Source organism: Pan troglodytes, chromosome 6 (genome assembly GCF_028858775.2).
Source record: "Pan troglodytes isolate AG18354 chromosome 6, NHGRI_mPanTro3-v2.0_pri, whole genome shotgun sequence".
Lineage (NCBI taxonomy): Eukaryota > Metazoa > Chordata > Mammalia > Primates > Hominidae > Pan > Pan troglodytes.
In genome coordinates, this window is record NC_072404.2 from 45,828,092 (window position 1) to 45,854,020 (window position 25,929).

General features: G+C 42.0%; 1 protein-coding gene across 10 annotated transcripts in view; it reads right to left on the minus strand.

Moving 5' to 3' along the window:
* Nucleotides 1-1,122: 1,122 nt before the first annotated feature.
* Nucleotides 1,123-25,929, minus strand: part of HECW1 (HECT, C2 and WW domain containing E3 ubiquitin protein ligase 1) — a 449,514-nt gene continuing 424,707 nt past the window's right edge. For all 10 annotated transcript variants that reach the window (XM_009452959.5, XM_063814176.1, XM_016957318.4 and 7 more), the window contains 6 exons: nt 22,048-22,146; nt 21,306-21,435; nt 12,711-12,857; nt 10,967-11,081; nt 8,514-8,712; nt 1,123-1,487 (listed from right to left, as the gene is read on the minus strand). In XM_009452959.5, the coding sequence (XP_009451234.1) occupies nt 1,376-1,487; nt 8,514-8,712; nt 10,967-11,081; nt 12,711-12,857; nt 21,306-21,435; nt 22,048-22,146 (802 nt within the window). In that variant the 3' untranslated portion in view covers nt 1,123-1,375. The remainder of the gene's footprint in view (nt 1,488-8,513; nt 8,713-10,966; nt 11,082-12,710; nt 12,858-21,305; nt 21,436-22,047; nt 22,147-25,929) is intronic.

Here is a 25,929-nt window from a genome sequence, read left to right on the forward strand (position 1 = left end):
CTGTCTTTGGAGCCTGCAGCTGTTTTTCTGACAACATGAAGTTTTCTGAGATATGTTTTCACTGAATGCTAAAAGAAACTGGATATTTATTTTGACACAAATCAACGTGCCTTTGGGGTGTTATGTTTCTGCCCCAGGAGGATTACTATGGGTGAAGGAGAAGTACTATGTTGCCCTTGATCCCTAACAAGCACCATCACTCTCTGCAGCTTCCTAGTGTGGTCCCGATGGACAATCGAATGCAAAGGAACTTGAACTCCATGATTAAGAAAGGAAAAGGAAAAAAAAAAACGTGAAAAAAAAACAATATCAAAGTTTTAAAAAAAGGGTTTGTCTGCCAAGCAAACAAAAGTCATGGCTTTAACAAAAGTCATGGTATCATCTACACATTTTTTTTTTCCTTTGTGAAGAACTGTGGCTAGACTAAACAAAACAGAACAGTACAGAACTCAGGGATTCAAACCAAGGTAATATGTCCTTCTTCCCTTTCTCCAGTTGGCATTGCCACATTCTACATAAGACAATGGGGGCTGAAGCCTCATCCTTCATGCTACATCAATCAAGAAGCTTTCTTTCTTGGACATGTGCACAAGTTTGTCCTTCTTGTGGTGTGAGTATTCACTAGGGATGCTCCCCCTCCTAAACTTCTCTTGAGTTGAGCCCACAATCCCCACAACCATTGGGATGCATTGCATTGCATCAGCAGCAGGTGTTTTCTTGCTGTTGTTAATCGTTAGAAGTGTCATATTTGCACCGTATGTCTAGGCTAGTTCCGGCTGATGGGACAGATGCCACATGTGAATCATGAGTTGAATGTATAAAAATTTCAGTTTTGCCACTGTTGTCCTTTGGATGGATATTATGCACAGGGAAAAGTAGATGGAGAGGAAAACAAAGAGTTGATCAGCTCCTAGTTCTGGAGTTGGTTATTAGAAATTATAAAAAATGGTGGCTCTGCTCAGAAGACATGGGCATATGAAAGCCTGGAGTGCTTAACGCTCACATTTTCCCTTCAATGATAGAAATGGAAGTAAACATTTATTACCATTTGGTCAAGTGTAGCTTAACTTGCATTCATATTTCATTGTTAGTAATGGAGGTATGTGGAGATATACACAGACCTTGAGACAGCTGTTTTTTAATATTGCATACAGGCTAGCAGTTCATTGAAAACAGAGGAGAGAAGCCTGAAGGTTAGATCTTAGAAGAAGGCAGTTCTTCATGCACAGCTTTTGTCAATCCTGATTTGGTTTGAAAATAAAAATCATGGAATACCAAAATCAAAGGAGAGTTGATTAAGGGAAAGGGAAAAGGGGATTATCCCAGGAAGGGTGATGTCACTGGCCAGGAAAATGTCAGGCGAGGTTCCATGTCCTCACTCAAGTCCAAAGGTGCTGGTTTCCTCTACTGCTGTTAACAGCTTTTCATACAACATGGAGTACGAGGGATACGGTGGAAGATCCAGTCGGTTGAAGCATGTGTGTGCCCTGAATGGGGAGAAGAGATTGGTGAGAGTGTTTGTTTCAATGATACAACTGGTTCTGGATCTGTGACTGTCTGAAGTTGTGATTCAAAAAGGAATCAAAAGTGAGCAGGACCATGATTTAGGACCACCATAAAACATTGCACACTAAAGAGCCACATTCCTCTAGAATGAATAGATTGGTGGAAGGAATGGAATAACTAAAAATGGGTTGTTTGCATTTGCAAGCAAACCAACTACACTAGAATGACACTAGCAAACTGATTATAAACTCTATGGTATCAGCCTGATTTGCAAATGAGTTACAAATTTTGATGTGGTCAATGAAGGAGGCAGAAATATAATTAGTATTGAAGGACTATATTCCTAAGTCTTCTTGCCCAGCTCTGATTTCTGAGCCTCTGTGAACCACATGCATCTATTTAGAGGAACCTGAGATGGCCTGGAATTCTGAGATCCAGTTCTCCATTCAAGTCAAGTGTGCTCTGGAGACAAGTCTGACTCCTCTACCCCAGTTGAACCCACAGAACCTAATGTCGAAGTGCTGCATTTCCAAGAAAAGCTGCCCGTGTGAGCCAGTCCTCTCTGGATGCCTGGAGTGTCCTGGCGCCCGGGGTTCTAGCTTGCTTCATGTGCTTCCTCCTGCATGGCCAGTGTCTGCCTTAGACAAGGAATGTCTTCCTCACCAGAGGCTAACACCTGGACCTGGAAGACTCATGTGGGTCTCCAGCAGTGGGTACAAGAAGCCCAGCACACATAGATTCCCTGCTGTGGAGCCTTGAATCACCTGACTAGCTGCTCCCTGCCAGAAGTTCTTTGTTTTTACAGAAACTTTGGCTGATGCCGAGTCCTGTACCGTAGTAGAGAGAAAGGTGGATGGGTGCAGGTGAAAGTTCATTTCCTGCCTTTTCCTCCCTAAGAGTGGTGTGTTGAAATGGTGTTTTCAGACACCAACCAGCACAGAAAAGGGCACTCTAAAATCAAACCAAATCAAATAAAATCAAATCACAAAACAAACATACAAAGAAACAAACAAAACTAAACTCTTCATTAGAGTTTTATTTGGGATATTAAACTCTTCTTTTCATTACAAGATCCCTAGGGGACTTGTGTATTATTTACACCTTTGTTTTAAAGTATATAAATCAGAGTATCAGATCACTGCCCAGGCTGATGCAGCACTCAGGTTATGGAGGGAGATTATTTTGGGAATAAGGAAGATGGGAAGAGGAAAGAGGGAAGGCGGGGTTTCCTGCCCATCGAGAATCTAGGGAGGATGCTGGTGTTTTCATCTGCCCAGCACCCATTCCTCCTCCTGGCAGTCCTTGGGGAACTATCCCTAACCCCTACCTCCCTCCTCCCTGTCCCTTTCCCCGCTCAAGCTCCAAAGGCAGGCACAGGGCAGTAGAGTGTCTGGTCTTAGGCCTTAAAGACATAACTGGGAAGAAACATATGAATACAGATTGGCAGAATTCTTAAATTATTATCTAAGATTCAAACAGGCCTTCCTTTACTTTAAAAGAAAATAATTGAAATACTTTACCTAGATGTAAATATTTGAGTGAAAGGGAACTCAGTAAATTGAGTAGGATGGTTACAGTGATTTCTCTCTATGTTAAAAAGATTGCAATGAAAGTAGAACATACATTGGGCTATGGCTAAACAGGCGAAGTGGGGTGAAAAATCCCAAGCATGCTTTTGGAACTAGCTGAATTAGCCAGGGGCGAGATAGGAGCAGGCATCATCTTCATAGTTTTCTTCCTCTGGTCATTTTAACTGGCACTCGTGAGTGGAAATATTACAGGAAAAAAATCACCTTTACAAATTAGTTGGAACCAAATTAATTCTGTAAAAGATCATTTCTGGGAGTAAACAGAAAGCATTGATGAATAGCACCTAGTCTGAACACTCATGGTTTACTTACTAGTTGCTTTTATTGCATTTATTTAGAGCCTTGGTGAACTCCCTTAGTTTGTCATCTAGAATGAATGAACACAATCAAATCATGATCCAATTTAGCATTCCTAAGAGCTTACCACCCTCCAGGTGTGGTTCTGACAGCACCGAGTGCCTGCTTACCTCATTCCCGTGCACCAAACCAAGCATTGCCCGGTGGTGTGGGGCAGTGGACAGCAAGAAACCAGGGCTTGGAAGACCTCTATGCTGACCCCGGTCTAGTCACTTACCAGCTTTATGACACTGGAAAAGTCAATTAATCTTCCTGAGCCTCAGTTTTCTCACTTGTAAAGTGGGGATAATAATATATGCTGCATGCACCTCAAAGGGTTATGGGGAGGATCAACGCTAGAACACAAGTAAATGCGTTTTGTAACCTGTGAATCATCATTTAAACATAAGATTCTCTTAATAATGCAACCATGATTGTGATAATGATTTGGGGAACTGTGTCATACTTGTGGCAACTGAAGCCTCTGGGGTTTTGCACGTGACCTACTGGCAGGTGACTCACTCTCTTCTCACACTTGGTGCGATGGATGTTTTGGAGATCTGCACGGGTCTTTAAGTTGTGTCGAATTCCATGCCATTGGTGTCAAGCTAGGGTTCCAGCATTTTGAGATAATTTTGGATTGGGTTGTGCCAATCCCTGTATTGTTTATCCTTCTAACTGTGTCATCTACACAGTTGATCTCCCTGTCTCCTCTATTTTTCCAAGTTATAGATTGAAATGTTAACCAACACAGGGCCAAAGAAAGTCTTGCTCCTCTCTACTAGAGACCACTTTAAGGTTGTCTAGAAACACACAAAAGTGGCAGCAGTCACTCCTCTTTGCTGCCAATTGTTCAGCCGGTTATGTAAGTTGTGTCTTCCCTTCATGCCAATCTTCTTCCACTGCCTAACTACAGCCTTGTTCTCTTCAGATAGGCCTTGCTCTCTTCCCTTCTAAATTTACTCTTTTTCAAGTTTGCCAATAACCTCTTGATCCCTAAATCCAGAAGCCCATACTGCTCCACCTGCTCCAGCTCTTTAAAAGCATTTGACAGCTCTTCCTCTGGAACATCTCCCTCCTTGGCTTCTCCTTCATTTCTCAATGGCTGCCATTTTCTCTGCTGAGCTCCCTGATGGCACCCTCAGGCCTCCTTTGTAGGTCCTCTTCTGGCCTTAGGTACTAGAGAGCAGCATTTCTCAGCTTGACACGATTCACTTTTCAAACTTGATAACTCTTTGTTGTGGGAGCTGTTTTGTGCATTGTGAGATGTTTAGCAGCATCCTTGGCTTCTACTCAATAGACACCAGTAGCACCCCTTCCCCTCAACCAAAAATGTCTCCAGACATTGTCAACTGCCTCCTGTGGGGGAAGAGGGGCAAAGTCGCCTTCCCCAGCCCCACTTTGAGAATCACTGCTACAGAGTAAACCAACTACTAACTTAACCGGGCCTCCAACTCCACCCTGGGTCTGGGCTTAGTTTACATCTGCAGTGAAACATGTTCATATTAGAATTTCATTTGCAACTTTTAGGCCAGTTAATTGCTCATGACTCATAGCTTTGATATCCCTGGTCCCTGCCCCAAAGGTAAACCCAAAGATTCTCCCCTCTCCTTTATTCTATCTCCACACTGCCCAGTGCTACTTCGACTCTGACCTAGCTTCTGCGCTTCTCTTTCCTTCCGAGCCTTTCCTCTGTCCTCCTTTGAGCTCTTGTTCAAAGTAAAGAAACTTTGCCACCTCCTTAAGCTCTTTCCAGATGCTGCCTCTGGGTCCTAGTGTCCCATCTCCAGTTCTCATGGGTGGAAATTGCTCACTGCCCCACAGGCTGTGACGTGGATGGACATTCTTCACACTCCCTGCTGTTAATTCCATGTCATGACTTTTGCAATCCTTGATCAGTTTCCATTCCTTTGAATCTCATGTCATTTAGATAATTTATTTTTAAAACCATAGGTTTTGGCTGGCATTTCATTTTAATGAAATAGAATAGAGCAGAAAATAGATTTTATTGCAGATAATAAGGGTAAAGTGCTGTTTTGAGGAACTTGAGTTTCAGATATACACACACATACGTGCAAATGAGTACATGTGCATGTCCTGAGTTTTGATATAAAAGGCATTTCTTTCTGTGGACTATGGTTTAAGAAGCTTGAAAATCAGTGCTCCAGATAGATCTTTGGTTCCTTCTGACCCTCTGAACTTCTAACTTATTATGACTATTATCTGGCACTTTGCTGAAGTCTTCTTTTCCACTTCAAGTCCTCCTACCAGATTGTGTGGCAACTAAGTCCACATGGCTGACAGGGTGAACACCCAAGCCCCCAGTTCCTTGACCTCAACTCCAGTGACAGTCCTGCCTTTCATCTACTTCAACTATGAAATTATATCCCAGAAGCCTCTACCCTCAAAGTCCTTTCTCCTGGCCCTCACACATCTTTTAGCAGGCAGGGGCTTGGATTGACACAAAGGTTTTATGTAGCCTGGGCTATGACCGGGTTTTGCTGTGGCAGTGTCTGGCGCTCTCATCTGGGAAGCCAGTTGCCTTTCCTTTCTGCAGAGGAAGGACCTGAGGAAAGAGCTGAAGGCCGCCTCTCCCAGAGTGCAGGCCACATGCACTGTGGCTCACAGTACCTGGGAAGCCCATGCCACCCTGGGTCTGCTTTGCTTCCTGCCTGCTCAGGGCTGCCTGTCACCTGCCATAGTTAGGCCAGGTCTTCCCGAACGACAGTTTCTGGAATTCAGAGGTTTTCTTTCTATCCACACATAGATGACATTTTTTTAGGTTCTTGGATCTTCAGACATTGTCCAAAGGAGATTGGACAGGGGTCACTATTCAGGGAGTTATTTTCAGTGTCCTCTTAGAGCCATTTGCTTCTTGTCCCAAGAAGAGGTCCCTACTTCCCCAAGAAACCATCTCGGGGGCTTGTGGTGCAGCAGCCCTCTTAGGGGTGCCTTGGTTCAGATATAAAGAACGTGTTCATAAGCCCAATGTCTGCCTTAGAAGCTCTCTGTGTGGGTTAATAATATTAATGTGTATTTCAAAGCTTCCAAAGCAAATATGGAAATTACATTCAATCTGTGACCCCAGATAACAGAAGCAATGACTCTCATTTCCTAAAGAATAGAGACTCCTCAGCACGGTCTTTTCTTTTTTCTTTCTTTTTTTTTTTTTTAAATTTAATTTGAGACAAGGTCTCACTCTGTTGCCCAGCCTGGAGTGTGGTGGTGCAATCACATTTCACTGCAGCCTCGGCCTCCTGGGCTCAAGTCATCCTCCTGCCTCAGCTTCCCAAATAGCTGGGACTACCGGTGCATGCCACCATGCCCAGCTAATTTTTTAAATTTTTTGTAGAGACGAGGTCTTGTCCTGTTGCCCAGGTTGGTCTTGAACTCTTGGGCGCAAGCTATCCGCCTGCCTTAGCCTCCCACAGTGCTAGGATTACAGGCGTGAGCCACTGCGCCCAGCCAGCAGGGTCTTTTGTTTGTGGCTCACCAAACTCTTTCTCAACTGCATCCCCTGTGATGTTGCTCCGGGCATCTTACCCTCTGCACTGGCCGGCCGCACCTTCCTGAACACGTGCTGCCATTCCCTGCTCTCAGCCCTTGCTTGTGTTATTGCTTCAGCCTGGAAGCCCCCTTCTCCCTATTCCTTGCCTCCCAATCCTCCCCTAAATGCCAGTTTTTTAGTGGCATGTTCTCTAGGCAACTTGATTAGGAGGCTCTGTTTCACACTCTCGCAGCACGCTGCTCTTACCCCCTGTGCTCCTCTGATTCTACCTTGTGCTGTGATTAGTTACTATCAGGCCGTGTTCTCCCTAGATTGCAGGTTCCCACGGGCAGGTGTGTGGTTGTAGCTCAGCCCCTCCTCAAGCTGCATGCTATCATCAGTGATGACTCAAGCTGCATTTCTCTAAAATAAAAGCAAGATGTTTCCAAATAACTATATTCTTGAAATCTATCATTCAACTTAACAAATGGAAATTCTGCCTTTTTAGTCTTCTTTTCTTGCCAGACTTACATTCACTAGGTTTAGCTATTGGTAGAGCCATGCAAACAACAAAGACCCTTGGAGCTGAGGGTCTGCTGAACTGAGTGAGTGAAGCCAGGGCTGAAGCCTGCACCAGGGTGTTCAGCTGTGGTTAACCAGCTGGGCATGCCCATGAATGCTGACCGACACCAGGTGAATTGTCCTCGGGGAAAATCTGGGAAACCTAGGTGAAAGCTATAGTCCAGTAAATCCTTCTGCAATAAGGATTTAGCAAAGGTATTTGGGTGGCCATATAGAAATAGAGCTGAGTTAAATGCAAAGCTTCTTTATAATTAGAACGTATCCTATTAGCAAAAGATAATAGGGGTCAATCTTTTCTTCTGTCTGTTGCAGCAGCGTTTCTCACTATAGTGCCTATGCACAACTGTCTCTTCAGTGCTTCCTGATCAGGAATGCACTACCCAGAGTGGCATAGAAAGGATTCAGGAAGTGCTGGGATTAAAACTCACAGTGCAGGGAATTTCTTCTGTAAAACTGCCTGGAGCCCCAGCGTCTCCTTTTCCACATTTATCCCACAATAGATGTGCTTTCTAAATAGAAGTCACCATAGAGACCCAGAGATACATGTATCCCCACATGTTCTAAAACTTGATAGGAAAAATCCGACACACCACAAATATATAATGATCCTATGAAGTATCAAGTGATACGCTGCAGAAGTACAGATAACGATGCTCAAGAGGTTACTTCCAGGTTCCAGCATTTTTATATTAATGTCCTTGCCTCTGCCCTCTCCTGTGTCAGACATTCATCTTTAAATTAAGTTGGGCTATGACAGCATCCCACAACTGACACATGGACCAAGATATTACAGCTCAAATACCATCAGTCATCAAAACCTCCCTAAGAATAATATAGTTTCAATGCAAGTCTCACAGCCACCTCACCTTCACCTTTCCCTAATAACTCCAATGACAATACTTTGGGTGACAGGAAAGAATTCCATCCCAAAGGATGGTCACTCAAAATCAAATAGCAAAGTATACTTTGCCCTCTTCAGCAGGTTTCCCCGAAGGCTGGCAGGAGCTCTGTACCTGGGGAGAGAAGTAATTTTCCCCCATTTCTCTATGCAGAAGCGCCGAAGCCCATTGCTCCCACGGAGGGCTGCGAAGCCTTCGTAGGGCACGCTGGATGTTCCCGTGACAAACTGCAGTAATCTCAGCCTCTGCTCATTATTGAAGCGCTCCACCGCAGCCCAGAACCAGCGGATCACAAGATGCCCATCGTGGTAACCTGCACGAGGCAAAGGGAGGGAGGAAGACAGGATGTGGAGAAAAGAGGAAGGGGTGAGGAGGGAGAGAGAGATCAAACACATCAGGTATGATAGGAACGGAACCGCTGCTTTTGATCTGATTTCTCTTGTGATGGCCTTTAGAGAGGTCTAAAACAATTTGTGCAACCAGGTCAAGTTTTAGAACAAGAGCAGATTTAGAAAATAGTCATTTTATAAAAGGACTTTATGTTCTGTGATGTTCTCAGAGATGTCTGCTTTCTATTTAAACAACTGAGACTCCACTTAAAATGTTCCTGCCTCATATAGGTGTAGATAAGGAGTAGAAGGGCCTGGTAGAGACCAAAGGGCCTATGAATATAATATTGCATCATATTTCCTTTGTTTTGCTGTCTTAGCTCTTGGCAACCACATACCACGGGAGAGTCTAGGACTTACCAGTCTAGGCTGGAGGCGAACAGCCAGTTTCGTGAACAGGGGATCCCAGGCTCTCCCCTTGAGCAGCTGCTCTCAGGCCAGCCCTGGATGGATACATGCTGGGCCCATGGATTAAGTACTGGGTCCCTCTCACAGTAAGCTGGGGAGACCATGCTTGGATATATCAATTAAACGATTTGCCATTGACTGCAAATGCAAGAGGCATTCAGAGAGGGGAGAAATCTATGTGTGCCAAGGTAGAAGCAAGGAAAACTTCAGAAAGGAAGTGAAGCTACGAGCAGCGTGCAAAGGGCTTGTGCAAGTGGAGGGAAGAAGGAGGACATTCCTGGCAGGAAAAATAAAGAATAACAAGAAAGAGGAGGAAATATGCAGGCAACAGTAAGCCACTAGAGTAGAGGTGTGTCTGGTGAAGGCAGGAAGGAATATTTCCAGGGGTGTTATGGGCCTTAACAGCCAGGCAGAGACTTTTTTTTTTTTTTTTTTTTTGAGACAGAATCTCGCTCTGTTGCCCAGGCTGGAGTGCAGTGGCATGATCTTGGCTCACTGCAACCTCTGCCTCCTGAGTTCAAGGGATCCTTCTATCTCAGCCTTTTGAGTAGCTGGGACTACAGGCATGTGCCACCACACCTGGCTAATTTTTGTATTTTTTTTAGAGGCGGGGTTTCACCAGGCTGGTCTCGAACTTATGAGTTCAAGCAATCTGTCTGCCTTGGTCTTCCAAAGTGCTGGGATTACAGGCATGAGTCACCATGCCCAGCTAGGCAGACAGCGGTTTTCATTCTATACCGATTTTATACTATAAGAGGCTCTGTGGGGCTGAGTGTACTGGGGACATGAGGGAGGCTGAGGCGATGCCCCCAGCTCACTCTCTACTGTATTGATGGGATTTCTCTGTGATATTGTAAATGAAGAGTTTTGAGGCTAACAAAACCCTTCAAATCTATAAGTAATAAGGAACTTGTTTTGTGGGTAGGGAAGTGGCCTGATGAAAACAATGTTTCAGGAAGACAGGTCTGGCAGTGTGCAAGGTGAGTATTTAGGAGGGGTTAGACATTAGCTTTGGTGAGGGCCACGGTTAGAACCGTGTTGTGGCAAACCAGGATTGAGGCAGAGAGGGCTCCAATTCTGTAGTAAATGAGACACCCTTCCCTGGAGCCATGTACACTGCTCAGGAGCTGGGTCCTGGATGGAATGTTCTCTGCAAGCCTCTACATCGAGTTAGGCCAGAGACTCGACCAATATGAGGACGATGTCACCTGAAGGAAAGTTCAGGTTGGGAGTTGGAGAAAGGCATGTACAAGCTCCTGCTTTGTACTGAAGTAAGGCCAAGCTTTTTGTAGTCTTCAAAAAGTGATGAGTTATATATACATGCAATGGAATGTTATTTGGCTATAAAATGGAATAAAATACTGAAACATGCTACATACAACATGGATGAACCTCAAAACAGTAGGCTAAGTCAAAGAAGCCAGACACGAAAGACTACATTTTGTATGATTCTATTTATATGGCATATCCAGAATAGGCAAATCCATTGAGACAGAAGGCAGATTGATGGTTGCCAGGGGTTGGGGGAAAGGGGCGTGAGAGTGAGAGCAACTGCTTCATGGGTACAGGGTTTCCTTTTGGGGTGATGAAAATATTCTGGAAGTAGCTAGAGGCAATGGTTGCACAAAACTGTGAATGTACTAAATGCCACTGACTTGTTCGCTTTAGTCAGTTTTATTTTACATCAATTTCACCTCAACAAAACAATCTTTTGGAAAGTGCTGAGTTCTATTTGTGATCATTGCATCATCACAGCTCCTGCCCACTCACCTCCCCGGTACTCGGTGTTATTCCGCCAGTCATTTAGGTCGATTTCCGCGGTGCCAGCTATCACCAGCTCCAGCTCCCTGGCATCAAACACGGACACCAGCCTCGAGTCTACAACCTGAAATGCAGGTTAGGCTTCAGCATCCAGGTCCAAACACATGGAAAAGCTATGTTCATTATTATATTTATGTGGGTTAAACTGGGAAATTGACCATCACTGGCAATACTTTTTTTGAGTCTGTAATCATTTTTAACTTGAAAATTATTGCTATGATCTGAATGTTTATATCCTTTTCCTTCCCCAAATTCATATGTTGAAATCTTCATCCCTGAGGGGATCGTATTAGGAAGTGGGGCCTTTGGGGGGTGATTAGATATGAGAGCTTCATGCTTTTATTAAACACGCCCAAGACAGACCCCGTGTCCCTTCCTCCACATGAAGACACAGGGAGAAGGTACCATCTATGAACCAGAAGGTGGCCCCTTACCAGACACCAAATCTGCTAGTACCTTGATCTTGGACTTCCCAGCCTCCAAAACTGTGAGAAAAAAATGTCTGTTGCTGCAAGCCACCCATCTCACAGTATTTTGTTATAGCAGCTTGAACGATGATCATTGACTTAAATATTTTAGAACACAAGCCTTCATGAGCGGGGAACAGAAAAAAGAATCGCACGCTCCACTCCTAATGCTCCCTCTCAGAATGATTTTGTAAACAAATCTGACTCGACTTTCTTAAGTCACATTGAAGTTTTCAAATAATATTGGATTTTAAAGGCCAAGAGTCCACATCACTTTGAAGGACTTATTTAATAGCTATTAGTATTACTATTTCACTTAAAATGTAACCTTTCACATGCAATTATGACTTATTTCCTAAAATTGAGCATTTGTATTAAAACGACTGTATTTTCCATCCCTTCTCAAACCATGACCCTAAGATTAAAAGCCTCATGCTCACTGGACTGAGCTAGCTGGGTGGAAATTTGTCTTTTCCTTCTCTTCTTCTCTCACTTCCTTCCTCCCTCCTTAGAGATCTGGGAAGACTTGTTTTGTTAGGGTTCTGCATTCTGACTTTGCATCTTGTGCCAAGTGTACCCAGGCACAACTGAGGTCCTGTGGTGGTACCTCCTTTAATCAAACCAGTGGTGGACAAGACCATGGCCAGTGCACTTCTCCATTCTGGCAGGGAAGGAGAGCCTTCCACGACCCAAGACCTGAGAAAACGTTTATAGCCTCTGGTTTTTAAACTGGAGTTCAAGGACATCATAGGATGTCTAGTGGCCCTCCCTGTCTTCCTCATTTACCACTCAGCATAGATTACGTGGCACAACATGATGCTATAACAAAATAAAATTCTAGTGACAGTGGACAATACCCCCCAATGTCTTCACTTCACTTATTTTTGTTTCATTGACTGAAAGGAAACACCAGCTGCATATATTGTGACAAGAGATGCTAGATGTTTTCACGTCTGGCACGCCAGGGTCACATGCCAGTTGCTTGAAAGCATTTTTCACCCATAAGAGTTGAGTTTCCCAGAGAACTCTGACCCCTCAGCCCTCCACCACAAGAAGATCCTCAGTACTCCCTGGTGAGGAGCACTCGCTGAGCCCATTGCCCACCTTGGCTCTCCCTCTCTGTTCTCACCACCTGAGCTGCTGCTCCCTCAGGGAGCCTGGAGGACGAGGCCCCGTGAAGCAGCACCCTGGCCACAGCTTGCCTTCCCCAGGCCACCGGGCCTCACCTCGTAGAAGCCGCGCACCAGCGCCTCGGTCTGCTGTACCACGCCGCGCTCCACCCGCCACTTCACCATGCGCTCGATGTACTCCTTCTTGTTCTTCTCTGTCACCTGTGTGTTGGCTCCTCCAGACTTCAACTCCCTTTCCGTGACCTTGTAGGAAAACAGAAATATTGCGATGCTTGTCAGTTCAGCTTATCTCTCAGGGAGACACACTGATTTTAGGGGGATGACTGTATGCCAAAAATCCTCTACAGGGCATTATTCAGCATTATTATCCCTGGAGTCTTTTTTCCTTGCTAAAGGTCACTAAAAAAGCTCTGGCTGTTCTAAGCAGATTGGAGCACAGTGGTGCAATCATAGCTTATTGCAGCCCTGCATTTCTGGGGGCAAATGACCCTCCTGCCTCAGCCTCCTGAGTAGCTGGGACCCCAGACAAGCCCCACTCCGCCTGGTTAATTTTTTTTCTTTCTTCTTCTTCTTCTTTTTTTTTGGTAGAATGTGGTCTATGTTGCCCAGGCTAGTCTTGAACTCCTGGCCTTAACTGATCCTCCCAACTCCAAAGTATTGGGAGCCACTGCACCCGACCTCTAAGCAGATTGCTAAGCACCTTGGAAAGGCTACAGTTTTTGTTTTATACAGAGGAAACAAGTTTCCTATACTCAAAAGGCATAATGGAAATAAAAGGAAAATGTCCTAGGTTGTCCCTAATGGTGAAGCTGAATGTCTCAACACTACAATCACATACTTGATGCCCCCAAATCTCAATGACAGCAAATTCTTAACAGCCATCAGCTTCCACTCCCACAGCTGGCCAGAAGACAGTGGTCTTCTGGCAGAGGGTGGGGTATAATATTATACAGCCAGGGCAGCCTGACCCTGGGAAGGGAACCAGAAGCATGTAGGCACACACAGCAAATGGCGCTGCCACTTGTGTGATGATGCCTGTTTGTTAGGACATGCTTGAGTCATCAGGGAAGGCTATTATCTGTGTGTCATCTTTTCACAGGCAAGAAGGTAGATAACATGCTAGACATTTTTTAAAAAATCAAAATATGTTCATGTATGAAGGGGGTAATCTTCAGTCATCTTAAATTCACTTAAGGGCTCACTGCAATGCTCAATGCTGCAAGACAAATGAGGCATCACTGGACTTAGTTACTGGTTTAAAGAAAAAAATACATATATGTTTGGCACTTGTGGACACAGGTACCTAAACAAAGCAGTCCATAAGTAGTCTGATGGTGACTTTTTCTTTTATCACTTAGGTGATTAGTGCCAATTGTAAAATATTGGCTAATGATAAAATACTTGTTACCACCCAGCATCCATATTCTTTGGAATGTCTGATTTTTAGCGGCCCAGTTAAAGACTTTATTTTCCAACCTCTCTCACAGCTAGGTGTGGCATGTAAGTAAATTCTGTCCAATGGGATGTAAGCAGAAGTGTATGGCACTGTCAGGAGGCCTCCTTGAAGGGATGGGCTGTATGTTCCTTTGTCCGGCTGCACTGAACACAGTTGTGATGGTTGGGATGCTGTACGCATCTGGGCTAAGAGTGCAGGGGGCCTATCCTAGCGATAGCAGTAGGGAGACCTGGAAGGAGCTTGATCCCTGAGGATTTTATCAAACAGAGCTTTTTTTGTTTTTGTTTTGAGACAGGGTCTCACTCTGTCACCCAGGCTGGAGTGCAGTGGTACAATCTCAGCTCTCTGCAACCTCTCTCTCCCAGGCTCAAGCGATTCTCCCACCTCAGCCTCCCAAGTAACTGGGACTATAGGTGCATGCCACCACACCTGACTAATTTTTTTTTATTTTTAGTACAGACAGGGTTTCGCCATGTTGGCCAGGCTGGTCTTGAGCTCCTGGCCTCAAGCGATCCACCCGCCTTGGCCTCCTGAAGTGCTAGGATTATAGGCGTGGACCACCACACTCAGCCTCAACAGGGCTTTTATATGAGAAAAAAAAAGCTTCTATTAATTTCAACAGGGTCATTTTTGGCTTCTTCACTAGTAGCTGAATCTAATCCTAAAGCCTATGGTGTCTTTCACCTGCATCCCTCTGCTCTCCACTGTCTAACAACTTGACAAAAGAAGGGCTGCAATTCAATCTTCTAAAACCACTCATTGTTCTTGGTGACCTCCTTTTGAAGAGAAATGAGATAAACTTTAAACAGGTATACAGGTTGACCCTTGAGCAGCATGGGTTTGGACTGCATGGGTCCACTCGTACATGGATTTTTTTCAATAAATATATTGGAAATTTTTTTGGAGACTTACAACAATTTGAAAAAACTCGCAGATGACCTGCATACCTAGAAAATTAATAGAAGCTTTTTTAAAATGAAAAAAAAAGTTAGAAATGTAATGAGTCCATAAAATATATGTAGATACTAGTCTATTTTATCATTTACTAACGTAAAATGTACACAAATCTATTATTAAAAAGTTAAAATTTATGAAAATGTACACACACAAACACTTAGAGCCTGTACATGGTGCCACTGGCAGTTGAGACAAATACAAACATCAAAATGCGGTATTAAATCATAACTGCATAAAATTAACTGTAGTACATACTGTACTATTGTAATAATTTTGTAGTCACCTCCTGCTGTTTTTTTGCGATGAGCGCAAGTGTTGCTGATGAATAGCCTCTCTCCAGTAAATTGTGTATCACAGTAAAAAGTGATCTTTCTTGTTTACTGCATATTTTCCACTGCGTTTAAGTGCAATATTGTAAACTTTGAATAACATTGTGGGACCCACACGAAGGGCCACTAATGATGCTGGAAATACTCCCAAGAAGCAGAGAAAAATCATGATATTACAAGGGAAAATTGAATTACTTGATAGGCACCATAGATTGAGGTCTGCAGATGTGGTTGCCCATCTTTTCAAAATAAATGAATCCAGCATAGGGACCATTGTAAAAAAAGAAAAGGAAATTCATGAAGCCATCACTGCAGCTATGCCAGCAGGTGTGAAAACCTGGCACTTTTTGTGGGATATCTTTTTATGTCATATTGAAAACACAGCTTTTTTTTTTTTTTCTTTGAGCCAGAGTCTCACTCTGTCGCCAGGCTGGAGTGCAGTGGCGCAATCCTGGCTTGCTGCAATCTCTGCCTCCTGAGTTCAAGCGACTCTCCTGCCTCAGCCTCCCGAGTAGCTGAGATTACAGGCACGTGCCACCACACCTGGTTAATTTTTGTATTTTTAGTAGAGATGGGGTTTCACTATGTTGGCCAGGATGGTCTCGATCTCTTGACCTTGCGATCTGCCCACCTTGGCCTCCCAAAGTGCTGGGATTACAGGCATGAGCCACCATGCCTGGCTGAAAACACAGCTTTTATGTGAGTGCAGTATTGCTAGAACAATGGATACAGACCTGTAGACTCTAATATGATTCTAGATAAAGCAAAGTCATTATATGATAACTCAAAGCAAAAGGAAGGTGAAGGATCTAAAGTTGGAAAATTTAATGCCAGCAAAGGACGGTTTGATAATTTTAGAAACAGGTTTGGCTGAAAAAAATGTCAAGATAAGAAGAGAAGCAGCTCGTACTGACCAAGAGGCAGCAGACGAATTCCCAGACACCATTAAGAAAATCACTGAGGAGAAAGGATATCGGCCTGTACAGGTTTTTAATGCAGGCAAAAGTGCCCTGTTTTGGAAAAAAAGCACCACAAAGGTCCCTTATTAGTAAGGAAGATAAGTGAGCACCAGGATTTAGGGCAGGAAGTGATAGGCTAACTCTGCTGTTTTGTGCAAACACATTTGGATTTATGATCAGGATTGCCCTTATCCATTAAAGCTTTAACCCCCGAGCCTTGAAGAGAAAAGATAACACCAGCTGCCAACAAGAAAGCCTGGATAATGAGAACCTCTTTTCTGGATTGGTTCTGTCAGTGCTTTGTTCCCGAAGTTAGGGAGTACCTTGCCAGAAAGGGACTACCTTTTAAAGTTTTTTTTTCTTTTTGATATTGGACAATGCCCTTGGCCACCCAGAACCCCCTGAGTTCAACACCAAGGCATCAAAGTGGTCTACTTGCCCCCCAAAACAACATCTCTAATTCAGCCTTTAGATCAGGAGTCATAGGAACTTTATGTCTCATTACACATGACACTCTATGGAAAGGATGTCAACACTATGGATGACTTCAATAGAGAGAACATTGTGAAATTCTGGAAAAGTTATGCCACTGAAGATGTTATAGAAAAAGCCATGAAAGTCATCAAGCCCCAAACAATAAATTTCTGCTGGAGAGAACTGTGTCCAAATGTTGTGCATAACCTCCCAGGATTTATGACAGAGCCAATCAAGGAAATCATGAAAGAGACTGTGGATATGGCAAAAAAAAAAAAAAAAAAAAAAAAAAAAAAAAAAAGGTTGGGGGTAAAGGGTTTCAAGATATGGATCTTGGAGAAATTCAAGAGCTGACAGACACCACGCCAGAGGAACTAACAGAAGATGACTTGATGGAGATGAGTGCTTCTGAACCAGTGCCAGATGACGAGGAAGAAGATCTAGAAGAAGCAGTGCCAGAAAACAAATCGATGTTAGACAATCTGGCAGAACGGTTCTGATTGTTTGACTGCTTTTGACTTCTTTTATGATAATGAACCTTTCTAGATATGGGCACTGAAACTAAAGCAAAGGATTGGTACTATATAGACACATTTTTAGAGAAAGGAAAAAGCAAAAACGACAGAAATTATGATGTATTTCCATAAAGTTACACCAAGTGTGCCTGCCTCTCCTGCCCCCTCTTCCACCTCCTCCACCCCTGAGACAGCAAGACCAAACCTTCCTTTCCTGCTCCTCTTCAGCCTATTCAAAGTAAAGACAACCTTTATGATGATCCACTTCCACTCAATGAATAGAAAATATATTTTCTCTTCCTTATGATGTTCTTAATAAGGTTCTCTTTACCCTAGCTTTCCTTATTGTAAGCATACAGTTTATAATGCCTATAACCTACAAAATATTTGTTAATTGACCATTTTTGTTATTAAAAAGACTTCTAGTCAACAGCAGGCTACCAGTAGTTAAGTTTTTGGAAAATCAAAAGTTATGCATGAATTTTCAACTGTACAGGACTCAGCGCCCTAACCTTTGCATTTTGAAGGGTCAACTGTACATTATTATAGATCTACAACACATTCTTATTTTTAGCACTGGGAACATTTAAGCTTTTTTTCTAAGTTGTCGAATTCCTACACTTTACACTAGAGGATTGTTCTTCTGTATCTTCAACTTTATTTTTTCCTCTAATTTTATGCATTCAGTTATTTGTAGTTGACTTCATTTTCTTGAATAGATAGTATATGGCCATGGAATAAAATTCAAGTGGTGTAGAAGGCCATAAAATGAAAAGTCAGTTTTTCTCCCACCTAACCTCCCAGCCATGCAATCTCCCTTTCTGGAGACAGTCATCTCTACTTCCCTTCAAGGGAGACTCTATGCATATGCTGGGGAATGTATATATATCATCTTTAAAAATTTTTAGAGATGGGGTCTTGCTATGTTGCCCAGGCTGGTCTTGAACTCCTGGCTTCAAGAGATCCTTCCACCTCTGCCTCCCACAGTGCTGGGATTACAGGCATGAGCCACTGTGCCTGATCAACATAAACTCTTTTTCCCTGTAAACAGTAGTGTGTTTTACACACTGTTCTTCACTATCTTTTTTCTCTTAAAACTATATCTTAGACATTTTTCATGCCAATTTAGACCTGTGTTTTTCTTTCTTTATTGTTGTTAGTGTACCCTGTTTATTGCTCATGATTATATGTGAATTGAGGGGTTGGGGTGTCCTCATTCTTTTTAATAACCCCACATGATTTCACTACTTCATTTAGTAAATGTATCATTTATTTAACCAGTGCTCTACTGCTGGACATTTAGACTGTTACAGGTATTTTTCAACTATCAACAAGGCTGTGATGAAGATCCTAATATATTAGTAATTTTAATTAGGTGTTAATGTATCGGTAGGACAAATTTCTAGACATGTGTGCTGAGTCAAAGGCATGTGATTTAAAATATGAACCAATATCACCAAAGTGCCTTTCATAGAGAGTGAATCACACTTCCACCTACAATGGACAAGAAGGTCTGTTTGTCTACACCATCCCAAAATACTGGTAAATTTTCTGATTCTTGACATTCTAATGAGGGAAAATGGTATCTCACTATAGCGTTAATTTATTTTAAAAAATTGTAAATGAGATTATCTCTTTGTTTTTCCTTTTCTGGGAACTATCTATTTATATTCTTTGTGACTTTTCTATTAGGTTGTTGACTGATAATTTCTTATTGATCTGTGGGATCTCTTCTGATATTGAAAGAAATAGTCTTTATGTTATGTATTAAACATTATGTTGCTTTCCGTTTGTTTATAGTATAGTTTGTCATGCAGAAATTTAAAAATAATATTTGACTATGTCAGATGACTTCTATGACTTTGAGAATTTGTGCCATATCTGTATCAGCATTCTTTAGTGCAAGATTAAAAATAAAAATTATCTCTTTTTTCCTTTTATAAAAATTTTTACATTCAGGTTTCTGATCCAGCTGGAATTTATTTAGTGTCATGAGTTAAGTTAGGGATCTAACTTAAAACTTTTACAGATGGCTACCCAGTTGTCTTAATACAGTTTGTTAAGTAATTGTGTATATTTTACAAACTTACCCTCTACAATAGGGCATATGTGAAAGATGGGCTAAAAGTAGTCATGCACAGAGAACAGTGTATTTTGCCTGTTCAGTGAGTACATGGCAGGAAAGTTAAATGAGTAGTTTTCTTTTTTTTTTTTTTTTTTGTGAGATGGAGTTTTGCTCTTGTCGCCCAGGCTGGAGTGCAATGACGTGATCTCGGCTCACTGTAACTGCTGCCTCCTAGGTTCAAGCGATTCTCCTGTCTCAGCCTCCTGAGTAGCTGGGATTACAGGTGTCTGCCATCATCCCCAGCTAATTTTTGTATTTTTAGTAGAGACGGGGTTTCACCATGTTGGTCAGGCTGGTCTCGAACTCCTGACCTCAGGTGATCTGCCCACCTCAGCCTTCCAAAGTGCTGGGATTACAGGCGTGAGCCACCGTGCCCAGCCATGAGTAGCATATTCTTGAACATATTTAAATGTGCTCTCCAGAGTTGTAGGAAGAAATATTTTTTTCTCAAATACGTAAGACAGCATTCTTCAGAGGCATGTTTTTACAGAAGAAATACAACAGAATGTTGACGTTTTCCAGGACCTAACCAAGATTCTTGACTGGGATGCGGTGCTTGGTGGCCTGCAGCATTCATTCATTCTCATGCAGCGACCCAGTGCACTGTCCACATTGATGTGAGGCACCTCTAAAGCATTCTGATTTAACTATCACAACAACCGCTGTTACGAATTACCTTATGTCACAGACTTTAGGTCTAGAAAATGAGGTTCCCCAAATCTTGTTTGTTAAATCTACTCAGGCTATGGTTATTTTCTGTTAAAATTGTAACCCATTTGATCCGAAGATTTGATGTTATATAAATGCTAGTAGAAAACAAATGGGAAACTTTATCTTATTATTTAGTGTTGAGATATATGTATTTTGGAGGAGTAGCTATCTGGATGTGATAAAAAGAATCATTTCTGTAATGGCACAGATAGCAGAAATCCCTGACATATGTATGGCGTACTTCACAAAAATGCTTTCTGATCCATTATCATATCTGATTTTCAAAAAACTCCATAAAGTAGATCCAGGTCATAACAAGAAAAAGAAGAAAGAGGACACGGGCAGATTTATTAAAGGAAGTAGTTCCCAAGGAATTGGTTTGAATGAATGCGATCCCTTATTCGCTAATTTAAAAACAAAATCCCATACCACATGATCTAGCAATCTCACTTCTGTGTATATATCCAAAAGAATTGATCTATACAGCAGGGACTTGAACAGATATGTGTACACTCATGTTCATAGCAGCATGATTCACAATAGCCAAAAGGTGGAAAAAACCCAGGTGTTCATCAACAGACAAATGGGTGAATGGATAAACAAAATATGGCATATATGTATATATATTTGTTTATATATATATAATATACACATAATGAAATATTTTTCAGCTTTAAAAAGGAAGGAATATTTTATATACATATAAAGGAAGAATACTATATATATTTGTATATATGTGCGTATACATATATATCTACATAATGAAATATTATTTAGTCTTAAAAGGGAAGTAAATTCAGACACATGCTACAACATGGATGAGCCTTGAGGACATTATGCTAAGTGAAATAAGTCAGCCACAAAAAAACAAATATTGTATAATTCCACTTATATGAAGTATCTAGAGTAGTCAAATTCATAGAAACAGAAAATAGAATGGTAGTTGCCAGGAGTTGTGGGTGGGAGAAATGGAAAGTTATTGTTTAATGGGTACAGTTTCTGTTTTGCAAGATGAAAAAGTTCTGGAGGTTGGATGGCCAACAATGTGGATATACTGAAGCACTGAAGTCTACACTTAAAAATGATGAAGATGATAACTTTATGTTAGGTGCATTTTCCATAGTAAAAAACAAAATCCCTTTTCCAAACCCCATGTCACACAAACCTGTCCAAAAACCTCTTCATTAACAGTGAAAGTGAGGTCTAAGATGTCTGTGATGTTGTTGTCCTTCATCCACTGCAAACTCTGGTGGAATTCCTCATCCAAATATTCCAGGTCACTCAAATCACAGGGCCTGGGTGAATTCAGTGAGAAAGGCAAACAGAATTATCAAACAAATGGCTGCCCAGACCTCACTTCAAAATGTGGTTATATCATTCCTGGCTAAAACATCACAGACTTATCCTAACCATTGGATACTTTTGAATCCACTGATGAATCAGATCATTCAGTCATTTTAGTTCATTCAATGATTTTCCTTTGAAAAGGAAATGTGAAATTGTTTACAATAACAAACATGAAATAATTATTGACTCAGGGACTCTGCATGAAAATTGGAGAAAACTATCATTTTAAAACAATTATGCTATAAACAGATCAGTTCTACTTAACAGTTTAATGCAATGTTTGTAATATTATTATAATTTTATATAAAATGATTCATCTCCATGATATGAGATTTTGATAATAGAATCTTCCCTTACAACAACAACAAAATCCCCAAATACCTTTTTATTGTGCTAAAAAATGTATGTGATATCTAAGCACTCAGAACAGGAAGCCACCATAACCCTAACAGGAATGGTTAGGGCAAAATAGTGACAAAAGGGTCAGTGGCACCAGAGAGGTCGGTGTCCTTGCCCTGCAGACAGGGCTGGGTTGGAAGCATGGTCTGCAAAGCACTTACAGTCTCAGGAGTGCCTTGTAGAAGGGCCTCGTGAAGAAAGCGTCAAGAAGGTACTGATGGATCAGAGCCAGGCCCAGGATGCGACCGCTAAACCTGAACCTGGAACACAGACAAGGCAGAGAAATGGACAAGTGGAAATTTACATTGTTAAATATTTTAGTTTGCACTTTTATTTGATGTGTTTGAGCATTCATCTTAAGCTGCTTAAGGAATCTTCTCATTGATGACACAAGGGAGGCGCCTGTTCTCGTCCTTTTGCTTTACCATGAACAATCCCTGTGTGCTTGTTAGGGACTAAAGGAAGCCTCCTCTTCCAGCCATGTAGCAGACTCGAGTCATTTTTCCAGAACCTTTTTCAGACCGTGGAGAATGAGGACCCAAGAAGAGAAAAGCACTGGGAAGGGGAATTCAGAAATCTTAGATAAAAAGCCCACACTGAACTGGAAGAGGACCCAGATCCAGTGACACAGAGGGGCTTTCTGGATGTGCGTCCTTACCCATTCAAGCATTTTATCTACATTACCTAAGGTCCATGCTGGCAGGTGGAGGGTTTGAGTATGGAGCCCATATGGCAGTTGTGCTTGCAGACAGTGGGGAAGAGTTACATAGAATCACAATATGGTAAGAGATAAGCTGAACGAGCATCACTCTTTAAAATTGCCAGCCACATAAAAGACAGAACGAGGTCACTGCTAGGAAGAACTGGCCATACAGATCTGGCCACCTCCAGATGTAAGTGCCTTTACTGATTTAAATGCTTGTCGGAGCATTGACTTCCTGAGCATTTTGCAAGTAACCTGCTTAGCAAAATGCTGAGGCTACCTGGGCTTGGTTCCATTGTTGCCTGCTCCTAAACCAGCTTCTTGCCTGCCTGGTCTAGCATCCTATGCTTTCCCCACCATGTGGGCCTTGCCTATCTCTGGCACCTACTTTCATAACTGGAGTCTTCCTGGTGTCCACTCTAAGTAGGTTTTCACCTAATCGGGGATTTAGTGGTGAATTTTCTCAGAGCCTCCCTGGTGGAATTTCCAACTAATCTATCTCCAATGCCTTTTATGTGGCTCTTTTTAGACTCAGAGGGTTTCCTACTCTATAGCTGCTATAAAGATGTTAAAATGAATAGATTATCTGATTCCATAGAATAAATATATTTATAAAAACACTTCAAATTGGTATGTTTGAAGTAGTTGATTCTTTTTCCATGAAATAACATGCTAGTGTTATTGACTCTGAAGAGACTAGAGTCAAACAAAACCTCAGTGAAAGTGCTATGGGGCACTGTGGATAGGGGGCTTCTGGGACAATGGGTCCTTGGGCCTGGGTACCCCACCAGTGCTTCATTCCTGGGTGCCCTTTCCCGACCACCCCATAACTGACCAGTCTCCAAGACAGTAACCACAACCTGTGTATAAAAACAGTTATCTTCTACTCCAATAGAAGATTGGCTCACCTACTCTAAATAGACTCTAGGGCATTGTAACCAATGCTTCTAACATGATAGTAGGGTTGTGGCCATCTAGGTCGAGATGACCGAGATGATCCAAACCAGGAAAAGACTAAAGGTCAGCACAGAGGTGATGGGCCCGTGGCTTCCGCACTTAGAGGTGGCCCCTGAGGGTCCAGTAAAGAGAGCTGGGAATCAAAGCAGGTAGTAAATATATGCAGATATGAAATAAATGATAACATTAAATGAGATTACTATTTTCAGCTTAGTGCTAAAAAATTAAATATCTCAATGAATTACAAATTTTCTAGCAAAATAAAAATTATTCAAATTTATTCAGGAAGATGTAGAAAACTTAAATAGACCGATAACCACAGTGCCAAGTAGGAAACTTTGAGGAGAAAGGACTATCTCCAAAATTGATACTGGGACTGGATATACATATTTTTAAAGACATGTTCTTTCAAAAACTCAAGGACAGAAAACCTTTCTGCTACTTCAACAGTTCCAGAAATCAGAAAAGGGTGGAAAACTTCTTAATTCATCATTGTGAGCTACCATAAACACAAAGTGGAACCTGGAAAAGATACAACAAGAAAGAAAACTAGAGAAATTGCACTTGTACATAAATCCTAAATTAACACAAGAGAATTGAACCTACTAGTTCATTCCCAGAATAATGCAAAATGATTAAGGATGTTCAATTAGATAAGGATAGTTCAATATTAAAAATTCTATTACTAAAATCAAGTATAAGGTCAAAAGACAAAAATCATACCACTTTTTTTTGGTTACAAACTGGAAAGTTACTTGAAAATATCCATCACCAATTTCTGGAGAAAAAAAAATCTTTGTAGTAAACCAGCAATAGAACAATGCTTCCTTAACAAAAAATAAAGCACATCTATCTCAGCAATATATTTAACAGTAAAAATACTGATGCTTGTTACTACCACTCTTCACAATATTCTGTCAGTTCTAGTCACCGCGGTTAATTATAAATGAAAAATTGGAAACAGATTAGAAGTAACTTTTATCAAATGCCTACTGGGTAAAGGCACGTTATTTACAATATCTCATTGACCCTTGCAACAATTCTATTTTATGGTTTTGGTCATCTCCATTTTGCAGATTAAGAAACCGAGGGTCAATAATTAGCCCCAGGCAAGTGGTTCAGCGAGGAAACTGACCCACATCTGCCCGACACCAGACCAGGCCTTTTCCTCTGTGTCTATTTTGAGATGTGAGCGATGGAGAGGTTGCTACTCTGGGTTCTGGGGCCAGGCTGCCTGGTGTGTGATCTTGTGCAAGCATTTAACCTCCCTCTTCTCAGTTTCTTCTTCTGGAAAACTTCACTATTTAATTGTTACCTATTTTTGCTATTAGTTTTTTATGTTGGCTACCAACATCTCTTGTGCTAATTAGATATATTTTGGTTCAGGTAATCTTCAACCAGCTTAAGCCCTCTAAGGCCACAGTGGTGTCTCAAGGAATCCAGGGTCAGGAATGCAGTTGGGCCTCAGGAACTCCAGGGACATGAGTGATATCGCCCTCCCTCATCCAGTTTCTCCCTTTGGCTCCTCTAAGCTCATTTCTCCTCTCTCACTGCCAACACCTCCTGTGGTTTACATACCAGAGTTCAAGCACAAGAGAGACCAACTTGACTCCCTCTGACCTAGGTCTAAATTTTCAGCATGATTCTCTGACTGTTCTAACTCAGGTTGGATGCCCACCGGATCAATCATGAGCAACCAGGGAAGAAATCTGAGTCTCGAGTACTTTGCAGCAAGGACCACTTTGCAGCAAGGACCACTCTCAACCAGGGGGTGGGATCACTGTTGCATGCCTCTCAACCAGGGGGTGTGGCGACGGGGTTTCCTAGCCCAGGGGACTGCAGCGCAGACTGCCAACAGAGAATTGTATATTTGCTTTGAATTGGGAAGACCATAAGGTGGAATTTCCAAAGTCAGAATTACACTGGTTTCTCGGACTGACATGGGCAACAAACAAGCCATAGCTTTTTTAAAAAAAATAACTGTGCAACAAAGCTATGATAACGTGGTTTGGCTTTACATAACCACAGACGGGATGACTCTAAGCCAGTCCCATATATACCATAAAATATATTCCAGAGCCATGAACTATGATCTGGGACATATTTGTATAAAGCAAAATACAGCAACTGCACAATTCAAGTCTAAAACAATAGCTGAAGGAAAATAAAACAATAGCTGATGAATTGCTGTGTGTGCAATTCCATGAATGAGAAAATACCTTCTAGTAATGGTGCACCTCCTTTATTTATCTTGTATATTTATCTCCCCTAAACTAAACAATTGCCTGTGGGGAAGTTGATTACATTAGCTGTTAACACAGGTCACAAACGAGGAGGAAGTATGAGACAGAAAGAAAATACTTTTCCTTAGTCTCTGGATCTA